General features: G+C 40.2%; 1 protein-coding gene across 2 annotated transcripts in view; it reads right to left on the bottom strand.

The window, feature by feature from the left end:
* The window catches only part of dapk1 (death-associated protein kinase 1), an 81,928-nt gene that overhangs the window by 28,959 nt on the left and 36,620 nt on the right, over window positions 1–16,349 (bottom strand). For both annotated transcript variants that reach the window (XM_056375453.1, XM_056375452.1), the window contains exons 5-12: window positions 14,624–14,753; window positions 13,083–13,131; window positions 12,855–12,881; window positions 8,875–9,027; window positions 6,028–6,073; window positions 5,698–5,787; window positions 4,405–4,497; window positions 1,421–1,540 (exon numbers count right to left, since the gene is read on the bottom strand). In XM_056375453.1, the coding sequence (XP_056231428.1) occupies window positions 1,421–1,540; window positions 4,405–4,497; window positions 5,698–5,787; window positions 6,028–6,073; window positions 8,875–9,027; window positions 12,855–12,881; window positions 13,083–13,131; window positions 14,624–14,753 (708 nt within the window). The remainder of the gene's footprint in view (window positions 1–1,420; window positions 1,541–4,404; window positions 4,498–5,697; window positions 5,788–6,027; window positions 6,074–8,874; window positions 9,028–12,854; window positions 12,882–13,082; window positions 13,132–14,623; window positions 14,754–16,349) is intronic.

Raw genomic sequence — 16,349 nt, 5'->3', positions numbered from 1 at the left:
ATTTGGGTGGACATATCTCAGATCTCAGAGACAGTATCAACTTGTCATGTGTCTAAGCGAGTCTGCATGATGGTGGAAATATTGGCTGAGGTGTGAGAAAAGAAGATGGAAGAAAATGCCAAGATGACCTTTTCTGTATCAGTTCCTCATCTTAAACATTGAGCAAAGTTAGAAATGGGGCAATTACCAGCCCCGACTCTTTTGCCTTTTTAAATTCACTCCCTCTCTCATGCTGTCAAGCTCTCTGTCACTTACTGTAGTGATATTCTGCTCCTCCCCTCCAGATTTCTACACTCTCTCCATCCACCCCCCCCCATTCCTTTGTTTTCTTCTACACTTCACTGAGTTTAATAACATCACGTCCCTCCATCGTCTACCAGCTGTCAACAAACAGTGTCTCTTCAGCATTGGAACAGCGAGCAGAATGAAGATGAGGCGGTTTTATATGTACCTGACCATCAGGCTGAAACAGTTTGGCTCTTTTCTCCCCTAAAATATATGTAACTGTAGTGTTTGTTTAAATTCGACTACACACCTGTAGTTGTCTTCTCTCTCTGTTTTCCCATTTTGTATAAATACAGATACATTTTTACACTGAAGGTTATAATGTTCAGTTTTTTGTTACTTGTGTGGCTGTTGAACGGTTTTGCATTAAACAGAGAGGTTGAGAGAAATGGACAAAATAATAGAAACAGCTCTCAGTATTGCGCAATACAGTCTGACAGCACCATAAAAATAAAGATCTACCTAATTAACGGACAACCGAGTGTGTGTTTCACATTTTCTTCTCTTTAAGAAGCCTTTATGGTCTGTGTTAGTCCGTATCCTCGAACATCATCCACCTCTGTCGTCCACACCAGACACAAACATAACTATTTTTCCTGACTGGGTTTTCACTGTTTTGTGGAAGAACCTAGTATCTGCTGCACTGGTTGTAGTTTTACATGAAACTGGAACAAAAACACACACATCAAAAAAAATCATCCACATCTACATCTGTGTGTCGCTGTTCATCCACAGAAACACTGGTAAGACAAAGACAACAGCTGTTTGTGTTATTTAAACTGGAACACTGACTTATCCAAATCACAAGCAGCACAAAATTCAATTTGTGATCTTGTGATCAGAAACTTCTGCTCAGTCCCTAAAACAGGCAGAAGGCAGAGAAGAACATGTGAGCGCCATGACAAATGGTTTACGACACCCTTGACCAATGAGCTGTGTGAGCGGTGACACTGAACCAGTGTGAATGTGGGAGAGTGGACTGCACTGCAAACTATTAACAAGGAAGTTGATTTTCTGAGAGTTGGAGGTTTAGGAAACATTTCACACTTTCAAAAGAATACAACATTATAAAAAAATAGAGGGTTGAAAGAATATAACACTATTGGGTGGTATAAAATATGTCTGTGTGAGTCACCTTGTTGGGCTGGTTGATGTCGTAACTGTTCAAAGAGCCAAGCAGATGCTGCAGGCCGGGCACGTTGTCGTCGTTTATGGCATGGATGATGGCCTTCATCACGAAGGAATCTTCCTCATCCTAAACATGTGGGAACGACAGTTACTCTTCCAGTGTTCAAAGGATGATCTAATCCTGTGAACATTAATCCTGTGAATTCTTTCTGTCACATGGTCACCCTAAGTCTCTCTTTCATCTTTTTCACAGGCACGAAAACACAGAAACAAACAAAAAAACAGCAGAAATTTTTCCTTTTGCATCCACAGTCTAGTTTCAAAACATATTAAAAGAGTTTTTTTTTTTTCTGTGACGTGTGACCCAATAACCTTCAGCCAGAGTCGACTTTACGGCACAGAAATTGGCTGTGATGCTCTGCTGCACAAAGAGACGAGGAGGATGAAGGCAGGGAGGTGAGGAGGAGAGGAGGGGGGGAGGAGAGGAGGCGAGGCTGATGTGGCATTTGCTCGACCAAGCGTGATACTCCGGCTACATTCCTCAACATAACCTCCCTGCTGGGGGAGCCGTGACTAAACCACCGCCGAGAGCCGCGCACACACACACACACACACACACACACACACACACACACACACACACACACACACACACACACACACACACACACACACACACACACACACACACACACACACACACACACACACACACACACACACACACACAGCAAAGTGACTCGCTGTCAGCACAGCTGTGTGGGATTTTTTTACCTCCTGAAAATACTAATTCATGATGGAGACAGTACTGGAGAGGTATTACACATTTATCTTATTTTCTCTTTGGTGTGTATGATTTTTTGACAGCCAGATGGTAACTAACAACTTCTCCAACCAACAGAAGAAAACTTCCACTAAAGTGTCGCTGAATGACTGATGTGATGACTGTTTCTCTTATGTAACACCTTTGCTCATGGACAACAGTTTCCACATTAAAAAAACAGAAGGAGAGAGTTTGGTATCTGGAAAATAAAGCCGTGGTCTTATGACTAAAAGATCAGCAGTTACAATCTTCAGACAGATTAGGAAAACTTGCAGGGAGAATGAGTAATGTTCTTCTGTCAGAAAGTTGATCTTGAAGTATTTTGTACAGGTGGTTAAACCTTATATCCTCGCCACCTAAAATGCTGGTTTTAACCCACAGCCATCCATTTCTCTGTGAGTTTCTCTTTGAATTGCAACGATTTGAGAGAATGAGTAACAGAAAAACATTTGCCAGCAAGCATGATAACTGATTCATTGTTAAAGTCATTTATGAAGCACAGATGCTAAACATTCATTGGGTTCAGATTCTTCAATTTGAGAATTTGCAGTGTGACTGTGAATAGAGAAATCAAGCAAATCAAAGACGTCAGCTTTGATTTTGGGGAATATTTCACTATAGAACTGCAAAGTGAGATGAGTTATTCTGATTGGCTAACATATGAACGGAAACTAAAGATTACACTTTGTAGAAATTAGATAAAACATTTATCAATTGAAATGATTTAACTTTTAACTTTCTGGGTCAGGATGTTGATGAATTTAGCAGCTAAGGTGTGATTCAGATTCACACTTTTTCTCAATAATGAATGGATCTGCTATGACAAAACTGACCACTACATAAACCTATAAAAAAAACAGATTAATCAGTAATGAAATGAAAATAATCCCTCATTTGTGCTCCCCAACCCTCTGAGAAAGAACACAAAAAACTTCTTAGTTGAAAATTTACAGAGGGGGAGCTGCACTAAACCTCTGAGTGAGGTCTTTAAGTGAGGCACTTAACCCTGAAACTGCTCAGCCAATAAAGCCATGATCTGTGGGGAAGCTTGAACTTGTATCGGCTGCAGCTGCAGTTCTGTTAGTGTACTCCAGGGGGCGCAGCATCTATAACATGTTTATCTCTACCTGCCAGCTCACCTGTGCCACAAGGAAGTTGCTGTGTAATCCTTTGAGGAAACAGGCCTGGCCTTGGCCTGCCGCTACAGCTTTGTAAATCATTAATCCTCTCACCGAAGCTGCAGTGTTTACATCTCCCAGGCTTGTCAGTATCAACTTTCCGACATATGAATACCATAAAAGCTGTTTTGTGCATCAGTATTTGTGTTCACACTGACTCGTTCATTAACAAGAGTTTCCTTCTCGGGAGGCACATTCCTACCAGCTCAGTCTGGTTTTAAGGTTACACACACTCAAATTCCTACAATTCTGTAAACATCTGAACTGTGGCACTGTGAGGAAACTGGGAACAGATCAATTACATGAAGAAGCTCAAGATTCTCAGAGAGATTGTAGAGCTGAAAATACCAGAGCTGTAACTGAGAGCTCGGGGGCGTAATAAGTTAATGCTACTTCAATAAAAAAATAAAAAAACTGGAACTCATTATGTTGCCAGTCCCCTGTCAATTACTTTTATTTGGCTCATATTAAAGATAGGACTGTGGAGATAACAGTAATCATCCTCATGCTGCACATGTCTCAAGTGCAATTTAAAGCCTTGATGGTGTTAAGTGCTGCAAACCCAATCAACTGTAATGAATGTGGATCAAGATCCTGCTTCTCCTGTCTTGTGAGATTTCCATGTCTCTTTTGATTATAGATCAGGTCTAGGGTTCTATATTAATACTGTTAAAGTATCAAAGCCTCAGTCCACAGAGAAACACACACAGCCTGTATTCAGAAACTGAGCCTTAAAACCAGCCGTCAGGACTTCTGTAACTTTGTGATGTCACAACAAAGCAGACTCAGAGCCTCCTCTCTCCTGATTGGCTCACCGCTCCTGTTGTTACTAGAGCTCCAGAGTGAAGCCTGAGAGAGGAGATGTAAAACTACACTGAGGTGGCTTTTGGTTCTTAAAACCACAAATATATCTTCTTATTGATCAACACTTCAAATAAAACAGGAAAAGTTTAGATGAGAAAAGCACTTTTTTTTTTCCTGAGGTCTTACCAGAGTGTCATCACTGCGTGCCACGCTCATGTTGCTCCTGGACAGGAAGGAGCGGGACAGGCGGTTGCATAAGGAGATAAGTCGGACGGATTGCTGGAAAAGAAGAATGGCGGCACATGAATGACTAGCAAGAACTAGAAAAAGTTGATGTCAAGTAGTGTTAAGAAGACTGTGAACAAGCAGGCAGGTGTAGACATAAAGCAATTTTCTGCTCTATTTACAGTTACTCGACTCGTTGCTGGGTTGATAACCCATTGTCTTTTGTACTGCTGTGTGACTCGATTCTTCCCTCAAAGGGCAAAATCAAACACACACACACACACACACACACACACACACACACACACACACACACACACACACACACACACACACACAAACACACAGTTAAAACCTAAAAAATACAAAATATGATGATAACATCATGGTGGCACGTGCATTTACCAATGTTTATACAAAGTAAACTGATCATCGCTTGCACTGCTGCTGCTCGGAAGTCAAACAAGTCTAATTTGCTTGTACATACAGGTGATCTAAAACACATAGCTGACGGCATTAGCTTAAAGGAGTCATAGAGGAAAAGTGCAGGGTGACTGATAATCTCTCATGTGTTTTTCAGGACGTGCTAGGGATCGGTGTGCTTTGAAAATAATTTCAAAGCTGAGTTTAAGAGCGCCTTGCAATCAGTGCTCATCCTTTTGACAAGCGGCCAACGAGCAAATGAGTACACCTCAAAAGGAAAATATGATTATAGGTCTTAGTCTTGAATTGGATTCTATTTGCTCTGTCTTTTGGACACAGCTGGATTTTATTTATTCCTTTAAAGTATGGTGAGATATTTCAAAAACCTGACAGACTTTTTAAATCTCGCCTAAACAAACTATATTTACGTCTCTGCTTTTTCATATTTTGGTGCCAGTTTTATATGTGATGAATAAATAAAACACAAAGTCAAATCAAGCCAGAAGCTGCCAGTGTGCCAGTGGTAGCCTGAGCTGGAAGACAGAGATGTGGCGTGACAGCGCCGCTGAAACCACCAGACAAGAGAATCCCAGCATCTCTTGCAGGCAGGGAGCAGAGCCCGGTCAGATGTGATGAACCAAAACAGACAAGGAAACAACCACCAAAGTAGAACTGGTAGTAAATGTGATGGTTATGGCGAGCCTGCAGGAACTGTGGTGATATTAAAGTGCAGTGTCTTGGGGATGTGATGAGTTACTGGGCGAGTTTTGGGTTTTTTTCCCCCTCAAGCTCGAGTAAAAATTAGAGACAGTATCAAAGAGAAGTACTTACTTTCCATTTTCTTCGAGCTGCAAACTTCTTGAACTTTTCCATGTTGACAGCCGACTCCTTCCTGCTCAGCGCTTGTTGAGTGTCTTTTGGCTGATTTCACAAACACAGCAAATGTATGGACATAAAAAGCTTTTCAGAATATTCTTGGCGAGATAAATCTGGTACAGAATCAATTAGTGGAGCTTGGCAACATTCAGCTTATAAACTCAGACCAGTTCAAATATAAACTGCTGCCACAAATAAAATGACGAGGAATTTTAAATTTTACTGCATCACTAATGTTTTAATATAAACGGAGATTTCATCAGTCAGCTATCAAAAGAGTCCAACCTTGATCCAGGGGTGCTGGAGGCTGTCCTGAATCGTCATTCTCTTTCTGCAGACAGAAAATAAGGAGAGGGAGAAATCTGTGTTGATTTGTTGAAGATATTTCCAGCAGTTGCAGAGTTGATAGAGATAGAGATACTTTCTAAGACTGTTTATGTCTATGGACACGCACTTGCCAGAGTCTAATAAGCCTTCAAACTCAAGATCCTGGATTGTGTTTCATCGTCTCACTGGTATGATAAAACTGCAGCTCCTGTGATTTGGATATTGCACTTCGCCATATTCTGATTTTCATAATATTTTGATTAATTGTTCAGCCCTGCTGGTACCTGAAACAACAATCCCGCACCAACACAGCCGATTGGGTTTGAAATTGAAAATATCATTTTACAAGGAAAAAGTATACCATAATATAGAGGTGAAACAATTTGTCGATTAACTGATTAGTCAATAAACCGAAAATTCACATGATACTACTTTAATTATCAATTAATCATCTGTGTAACAAAAATTCACTCTTTCCAGCCTCTAAAATGTAAAGTCTGGAACATCTTGGCCGGACAGTGATGACCTAACGATTGCCTTGTATATTGACCTTTGTTGAACTGGAACATCTTATTTGCTTTTTGAAAGTTGTCATACTTCTCTTTAACAACATCACAGATACAGTAATGAGACAAATTATATGGAACGTTCAAGCAAACAGGGAACAATTTATCTAACAATCAATTTGTGTACTACTTCCCAAGATACATTCATTTAAAGGATGTGATACTTAATTTGGAGAAGATGTTTCAAAACACAGAGTCAGCACTAGATCTATACACATATTATATTAAACAGACTTTATTAACAGAGTAATGCTTGGAACATCGACACTCTATATTTAATTAACATCTGACATTCAGTAAAAGCCAAGATAGCCTTTTAAAAAAACTGATGTGGTTCAAAGTACAGACGCCACTTCCCTCAGACTCTCAATGCCACATCCTTTAATACAGCTGCTGTAAACTAACAACAAACACGACACATTGTTCTGAAAGAGTTTCAGTGGACACACCACTCCCCCCCCCCGTCCTCACCACATCCCTGTTTCTAACAGAGAACGCTCACACACATCTGACTCAGTTAAAACCCAGAAACCTACACACTGTCTACTGAGGTAACACTGGACTTCAGGGGAGGAAATGTACCATATGAACCAGAATATCATGGAAAACAATGACTGGTGAACATCGTTAAATAGTAATGTGCGTCTTCTCCGAGTGGATCTTCATTAATCTTCCTGCCGGCTGACGGATCCATGACCGCTCACAACGTAGATCGGTTAAAAGCCGCTCCATTGTGATGGACTCAGTCGGGGATTTCTAAAAGCCCCATTAGTTGGAAGTTTGTAAAGTCAGTCTATTCTTTCGCCCACCGTCTGCATAAAGCAACCTGCACCCGTCTCTTTCTTACTTTTAGCCCGTCTAAATGAAATTATCTCCACACCTACAATTATTCAACTCTGTGAGCCCCCTCACGCTCACTCCATTGTTCTGACGGAGGGAAGGGGAGTAATTAGGAGTGAGAGAAAGAGTTTTGGTGGCAGTTATTGTCTTTAAGTGGAGCTGCAGTCATTCAGTTGTTGCTAGAGCAACTCTGTATGAGGGAGAGACAATGACAGGTTTAGGTTCCTTATTGTCTAGAGACAAGGGAGTTTTATTTGGAAAACTCGCAGAGAGCCTGTATTCTGTGTGATTGTCAGCTTTTGATGGTTTTATAAACGGCAGCAATCAAAGAGCAAATATTCATCTTTTGTCTTTTAAAGTACATTATTATAGAGATTATATAGAGATAGGGAGGAGACAGGACATTTTATTTATAATACAGCTTTACTTTTGAATCCTAACCGGAAAAGGGCTGATGTCTTTAGAATTTGATGTTCACTCTAGTGCTGAAAGGATTATTCAATTAACGATTTTGACAGCCGATTAATCATTTATGTCACTGGCCAATCCAAATCCTCCAAACGTACCAGACTCTACCACAAAGCAAGAAGCTGCTGGAAGCAAAAAACAATATCAGACGTCACAAAGATCTTTGTTAACAGACATCTCATATGTAAATGAGACGATTTGCTTTTCTCCGCTTCATATCATTGGATATGGAATATTTCTGAGGTTTGGTTTAGACTGTTGGTCCGATAAAACCAGGAGTGTGTTGGGTATTCTTCACCAGTCTGTCACACTGTTAATCAAAAAATACACATATTTAATCACTGATGAAAATAATTATAATTCTTATCCCTAGTTCACTCTTCTGGAAACAGTTTACATTTGTTTCCTCTCAGTCCATGCTGTGATATTACTATACCTAAATAACCTTGTGGTTATTTCCTACAATCGAGAATCCATCTTGCCAGCACAGTGTGTCGGAGCAATCAGCATCCTATAATGGAGTAGCAACTGGCAGCTACGGACGTGTCTTAGTATTGAAAACAGCGGGAAGCAACCGTTTGTGAAGAACAATGGCGACTCATAAAGAGGTCAGCGTAGATGCTGCTATGATGTCAATTACATTAGAACCAGAGAGTATTTCTTCACTGAAAGAAGCAAAAAGATATTCATTTAGCAACTGGCTCTGCTGGTGGAGAAAAAATATGAAGGATGCAAAATCTGATTGGTTGAAGTTAGCTGTCGAGTATAATGGTAATACCCTGTCAGGTAATTTCTGAAAGCGCAAACGAAGCCTTCACAGATGGATCTGTGTAACAACTGGCACGTCAGGTTAATTCAATCTCTACCTGAAGCCGAACGTTTAAGACTTTTGTCTCAAACATCATCTAATAGAAAGATGGTTCACACATACTTGGGGTCTTTGACAAGGAGCTTCGCTATGAAGTCTTTGGCCAGGATGCTGGTGTTGCTGAAGAAGTCCTCGTCAAACGTGTAGTCGACGGCCGACACGTTGGCCAGCGTCTCCTGCTTGTTTTCGCCCAGGAAAGGCGACGCACCGCTCAAACTGAAAGATGGGAGAGAGGTGAGAGTTGTACATCAGTCGAACAAATGAGTAGTCAAACGCAACTATTGATCATTTAGGCCAGTGGTTCTCAAAGAGGGGTCCGGGGACTACTCGAGGGGTTCCTGGGGGTCCTGAGCGAAAAGGGGAATCATTTATTTTCACTATATTTCCATCCAAAAATAACACGACAGAATTTATTGCTATTTTGGTCATGGATTTCAAACACTGTCTGTAGTTAAACATCTAAAAGCAAAAGTCTTCAGATGGACAAAGTTTTAGAACCACTGATTTAGGTCATTGTTCAAGCTAAATTGCAAAAAGAAAAAGTGCTCGTTCCAGCCTCTGACTTACTCCTTTTCTGTTTTTTGTTAAATTATCTCTGACTGAATATCTTTAGATTTTAGACTTCTGGCTGGAACAAGTCACCTCAGATGCTTGAAACCCGTGATGGTTATTTTCCACTATTTTCTGACTGATTAATAATTAACTGAGGCAATTACTGGCAGACAAATCAATAACGAAAATGATATAGTTATAAGTAGTTATCTGATTATTTAGTAGTTATTTTTATTGTTAGTAGCAGCCCTACTAAATAGAGAAGACAATGATACAAAGTACAGAAACACATCTAAAACACAGAGAGCTATGGATTTCTTTCTGATTGCATGTTCAGCTCTATGTTTGTGCTCAACAGCGTCTGAATCTCCAATATAATCTACTTTAACAACAGCAACGCCGTCTCATCATCGAGCTCGTCCCACTGGGTCTTGTAATCAAAGGGAAACTGAATACATTGGTTTTCAATTCAAACACGAACTCGCTCACCGCTGATTAGCTTTGGCCCTCAAAACCAAAACTTAGACCTTACCACTCGTTGATGTGGGGAATGTGATTAAAGAGCTGCGTAGCAACTAATGGTGACTCATTAGTCAAGCCTTGCTATCAGACTGAAGTATGTGATGTTTGCTTGTCAAACACTATCACAGGAGAGCCAGCTGCACGGCTTTCAGCTGCAATGACTGTGTGAGGAGTTTTGAGTGGGGTGCAGAAATTTCATATGAACACACTTAAAAATCAGCAGATGCAGCAAGGGGATAATATTCCCAAAATGCAAGACAAAAGCACAATTTAATGGACAAAACCGAGACACACACACACACACACACACACACACACGCACTCACACACACACACACACGCACACACACACAGGGCTGAGCGGTCATGCGTGGTGACACGGTCCCAGCCTCAAACCCTGGCCTTCCCTTCTCTCCTGCACGCCAGCACCAGCCACTAATTAACATGCCAGCTGTGACAGACGTTGAGGTGGTGAGGGTTGAGCTCAAGTTGAGTGGAAATGTATGAATTTATCAACTGTATAAATTGCAGCTGCTCAAAACAGAGTAATTAAAGCAGGTCTTCACAGGGCCGGGCAGGGGAGGCAGCAGCAAAGTGTTAAGTCAGGGATCTGTGGCAACATTTCATCCACCCTTTCTCCTGAAATGCTTCCCAAATGAGACCTGAAGATGCAGAATGCACATTTTTTATGCTGAGATACACCCATCTTCACAACCTACAACCCAAATTAGGGCTCCAGCAGAGCAGAGAGTTGCATCACCACTAGCTGATTCACCACATTTCCCCAAATGATTTCAGTTTACATTACCTCAGGCGAGGCGAGTCTTTTGCATTGTTAAAAAGTGCAAACAGTAGTATCTCTTGCTACTACTCGGAGTTGCCTAATGGAGCTTTCACTACTTTGCTGCAATTGGGTCATCACTCAGGCAGAATAGTTGGAGATGCTCCCAAAAAAATAAATAAAAAAATCACCCAAAATTGTTCATTGAATCGCTCCCAGTCTTTTTTCCTCCTCCCTCTTTCCTTTTAACAATAGGAGATGAACAGCCAGTGCACCTCACTGTTGCTCCGCTGTGATAACAGGCAGTGAACGATCTATTTTCTACCTTGCCGGGCGGAGTTGTGACAGCTGTGTGGGTGGACAGCATGAACAACATCCTGCGTGCATGTGTACAGCATGTGTGTGTGTGTGTGTGTATGTGTGTGTGGATGCCTTTGTGCATGTGTAAGACTGCGTAATGTAGGGACAAAATGATGCATCATTTTAACAGCACCTACACATTTCTCTCCCAAAATGAAGCATGTAATGTTTGTAGCTGCTTATTATATAATAATGAGATAACACCTGTGTTGGTATTTGCCTTTACTTTCCCTTTATTATATTCTGGTGAGAACTCTCTACATGTTCGTGTGGGCAAACGCACCTAATGTGCAATTTTGTGCACACATTATGTGTTTGTTTTCGTGTAGGTGTCTCCCTGAAGGATAAAGGTGAGTGGGAGCTCAGAAAGCCTTGTTGTTGGGTGTAAAGAGAAGACGGCAGCATCATCGAGAGCCAACAGCAGTTGATCCGTGGGTCGCCAAGGGCATCAACTTTTCTCTCGCTGTTGAATTAAACCTGCAGACAGCTGCTTTAAGAACACTCTGGTTAAATGAAAGCCTTTGGCTGTAGAGGATGAAGTTGTTTGTTGATAAGATGAAGATCAATTGTCAGAATTAATTAGTAGCAAATTAGGTGTAGGCCTACAGTTCAAACCAAAAGGTTGATGTTTTGACTGAAAGGTCACCGCTTTGAATCCCTGGACCAGTGGAGAAAAACTTAGACAATGATGGATTCTTCTTCTTGAGACTTTTTTATAATAAACTGTCTTCATTCAATTTCATTAAACAGTGAGCTGTATCTATAGTTTGTGATTTGTTAAATTCAAAAGGGGAATGTATAAACTGGACTTGTTTTCTGAGGTCACATCTCCTTCAGTAACTGCATAACTTGCTGACTAAATCACAGAAGACCTGCCAGACTTTGGACAAAGTCCGGCTAGACTAGTTTCTAGCAGCCTAGAGATCATTATTTTACCTTTTTGGTAAAAAGAAAAAAGAAAAAAGAAATTGTGAATTTTTGGCGTTTATTTTGAATATTAAAAAACAGATTAAAGTCACATTTTTAAAAAATAAATTCAACAAAAATCTGGGAATAATAAGGATTTTTTAAATACTTGTTTTAAATACAAGGAAAGGAGCTGTTGTTAACATTGTCTTTTTGCAGCAGGAAATGTAAGTTTTGGATGTGTGGGGGTATAAAATCTGTGTGGAAATGAGTCTACATTCTTCAGTGTAAATAAGTAAAAAGGTTATATAATAAAATAAAGTTTGAATCATTAGATCATTTATAAATCTCACTTTTGGATGAAAATGAATAACATTAAAATGTAATATGCAAGCTTTTCAGGCAACGAGTAATTGGAAATATCAGAGCGGTGAAAGTGTGATCATCGGAGCGATTCTCCCCGCAAATTAATGTATGAAAAGCTTGATAGAGGTAGAAAAGATGATAGAAAGATGATAAAACTTTTTAAACTTTTCTAAACCCCAGGTGGAAAAATCATCATCTTTTATGGCATTAACAGCAGAGACATTAATAAGCCAATCAGTCTGATCAGCAAAACAAACTGTCCTGGACTGAATCATCACAACATTCACACCACTGCTGTCACACTATCACACTCGCATGCACTGAAAGAGCAGTTATACATGTACATTTCAATGCTGTGACTGCTGAGGGGGCCAGCGAGTTCAACGACAGAGAGGTCAAAGAGCCGCCATTAACCTCTTTACATCTCAACAAGCAATCTGATGTTGCCTTGTTTAGAGGGTGACGACGCCCTGGGGTTTTTTAAGAAAATGTGTTTCCAATTTATTCATATCTCACACAATTATCCATCATCACTGGTGTCATTTCAGATACTTACAGGATGTAGGTTATCACACCGACGCTCCTGGAGAGAGACAGAGGAGAATGAGAGATTTTCAGCATCGAACAGTTGATCTCGTCACAAAACAATCGTGAATTTTGACGGCATGGCATCGTGTAGAACATACATTTACTCAAAAGCAGATGTTCGGGTTCAGTTCAGGATTTCAAACAGCATATGTACACTATGGTGGTTGTAGCGCAGATAGAGTTTTTATTTACTCACCACATGTCTGCCTCCAGGCCCAAAGGTTCATAGTTGACTACTTCTGGAGCTGTAAGGCAAATACATAAAAAAGAGGATAATTATTATTCAGGTCAAGACTACACCACACACTAACTTTACCTCAGATTTTTTTTCATTTGATTATTTTTTTCCCATTACTAATTAATAATAATAATGTATTTTCTTCTTGCAGTCCCTTTACACTTTGTGACAGGCTTTATTTGGGCCTATAATCACTCTCACATGGGTTCAATGATTTTATCGTTTCTTCAAAAATGTTGTTTTCATAAACTACTATTTTTTAATCACACCTGCAAGACCTATGATTATTATATTCTTTTCTCTAGTCACAGGTCTTCAGATATGTGAATAATTAAATGAAGTACATTCTTTTTGAGATGTGTAAACATTTTCTACATCAGCTAGAAGTCTAAAATTGGGCAAATAGTTGGTTAGTTGTTCATTTGTATCTATGTTTTATACAGTCATCAATCACACGGTTATTGGATTTAACAAATAAAAACAGAACCATGTGTTCTGACATATAAATTCATTTGCTGAAGCAACTAAATATGGAAAAAAACACATCAACTTTTTTCGAATAGCAGCAGTAACAAAAATGTATAATTGTTGCCATGGAGACAGTTAGCTGTGAGGTACCATGTGTTTTAGCCTGTGTTTGCTACATTTGTTAAAAAGTGTGTTACATTATTAGCTATTAGCTGTTCTTGTTTGCAGTTTACCCATGGACCTAGAGTCAACTATCACTGGATTACTGTGGTACTGAAGTAAACTGGTCACTTTAACCTCTCCTGTGCCCGCCAGGGGAGGTACGCTTCACATTCTGAAAACCTCTAGTGCACAATTACAAAACCACATGTTGAAAAGCCAAATGCAAAAGACTCAATTTACATTTGTAAAGAATATACAATTCAATCTGTTTTTGTACCCGATGAATTTCAGAACTGCTCGGCCTGTTTTCCAGCATGATTTGGGCTTTTTGCCACTTGATCTTTATTTAGACCATTTGACCAGTGCCACCCTGCTGAACTGGGAACAGGCTCAGGCTTTGGCCTGGATGGTGCTGGTAGTGGGCAAGGGGAGTGTATGAGTGTTGGCGGCCGCCCCGGGCAAAGGGGTAGGTGAGGGGAGATTGGACTGAGCCACTGATGTGTCTATCAGTGTGTGTGTGTGTGTGTGTGTGTGTGTGTGTGTGTGTGTTTGTGTTTGTGTTGGCAAGAAGGAGCAGTTCTGATAATTGCCAGTCTATTATCAGGTCTCTCTCACTTAGTCCCTATGGCACGATTGGCACCTGCTCTCACAATGCGCAACCCCTGGGATAAAGCCAGAGAAACAGGGTGGTGCAGTGTGTGTGTGTGTGTGTGTGTGTGTGTGTGTGTGTGTGTGTGTGTGTGTGTGTGTGTGTGTGTGTGTGTGTGTGTTAGTGTTTGTAGTAGAGAAAGGAAAGAAAGAAAGAGGACAAATGAGCTTTTAAATGATGTACACATAAAAACACGACCACACAAAAGTCGTGTACTGACCTACAAATTCTGGAGTTCCAAAAATGTTTTTAAAATCATTGCCAAAATCGATCTTGTGGGCCAGGCCAAAGTCAATGATCTTGATGCGCGGGTGAGGCACAGAGCGGTTCAGCAGCATGATGTTCTCCGGCTAGAGAGAAAGAAAAGGAGAGACAGTTAAAAAAAAGTTGAGACAGGGAGGACAGACAGTGGCAGGAAGAGGTGGTGTGATATTTTAGACATTTATTTTATAAAAACCTATCTCTTTATTAACACTTTCTTTTTAAGCTGTTATTAGTTTGCAGCCACCTGTGTGTTGTGATTTCAGTGGGGACCAGTTACAATACTCATAGCGAAATTACAGAACAAATGCTGAAAAATTATGAGTTTACAACAACAGTGGTAGAGGATGTATACAGATCATTTACTTAAGTAAAAGTACTAATACCAAACTAGTAGCACAATGAAAATGTTAGTATCAAAAGTAAAGGGCTTATTTGTAAGTTTTCTCTACCGCTGAATCTGTTCTCTTGCCAGGAGCAGGTGGTGGTGATGGCCGCTTGCCAAGAACTTCAGTCAACATTACGTTTACAATATAAAAGGTTACGCCATCTGAGCAACGCAACTTGTTCAGGGCAGACTGGACGCTACAGTGACTTGGTATCAGAAAGTGACCTGTGCTAGCTTGTTAGCATGCTAATTTCAGGAAAAGAGTTAGAAATAAAAGCAAAATAAGAGGTAACATTGGTGTTGCTTTCCACCAGTGGAGACAGCTCTTGGCAAGTAAAAGAAATGAAGTTTGATGCTGAACTCACAACAGCTGTTAATGCTAATGCTGCAGTAGCAGTGTTAGCAGTTGGTGCAACCAAAGATTATTTTCATTTTGCATTAATCTGCTGATTATTTACTCAAATAATCAATAAGTTGTTTGGATTGTAAAACTGTTGTGATGAAATACTCAAAACAAAACACTCAGAGCACAATGTGACACCTTTACACTGAAAATACTTGCCAACCAATACAATTTACTAATCAATTCATCTCTAACTGTATTTGTTGGGTATCAATCTATAGCAAAGCATCAAATCTTATAAACTCTTCATAAATTTTGTACGTAAAATCGTATAGCTGCATGAATAGATAACACTCAACAAAAGTACAATTACTTTAAAACTAATACAAATTTACAACCTAGTATAGTCCTTGAGTAAATGTGCTTTGTTACGTTCCACCAATGTAGAACACACACTAAGTGTAAACAAGAGGCCAGCAGCAGAGTCAGACACAAAACCAGGATCAGTCTGTCAGGAAGGAGGCTCGTCAGCCATGGAAATCCCATGCAAAACACGAGTAAAAACCTCTTGAGGAAGTGGGAGAAAGGAAAGGACTGCAAAGATGCGCTTTAAGCAAAGCCAAACAACAGAAGCCGGACATTCCTAAGGACACAATGCCTCTTTTACTAAAACCATCTTCCTTCCAAACCTAGTCCATTCAGCTTGACTATGAGCCGAGCTTGAGGATCTAGTCTAGGGAAGGAACAAGGAACAGATTGGCAGTGGGCAGCAGTGGCAACAGGAGGCGATGAGAAAATACAATCAAACTCCGGCTCAGCTCGTTGGTTTTCTTCTCTGCTCTATAAACACTGACATGCTTATGTTTATGATGGAATGAAGGAGAACAATCAAATGTGGATTACAACTGTCCCAGCTCTCCGTCTGCAAAATGTTAACACCTTAAATCATGAGCA

This window comes from Seriola aureovittata, chromosome 5, assembly GCF_021018895.1.
Source record: "Seriola aureovittata isolate HTS-2021-v1 ecotype China chromosome 5, ASM2101889v1, whole genome shotgun sequence".
Classification (NCBI taxonomy): domain Eukaryota; kingdom Metazoa; phylum Chordata; class Actinopteri; order Carangiformes; family Carangidae; genus Seriola; species Seriola aureovittata.
This window is presented reverse-complemented; position numbering and strand designations above follow the sequence as displayed.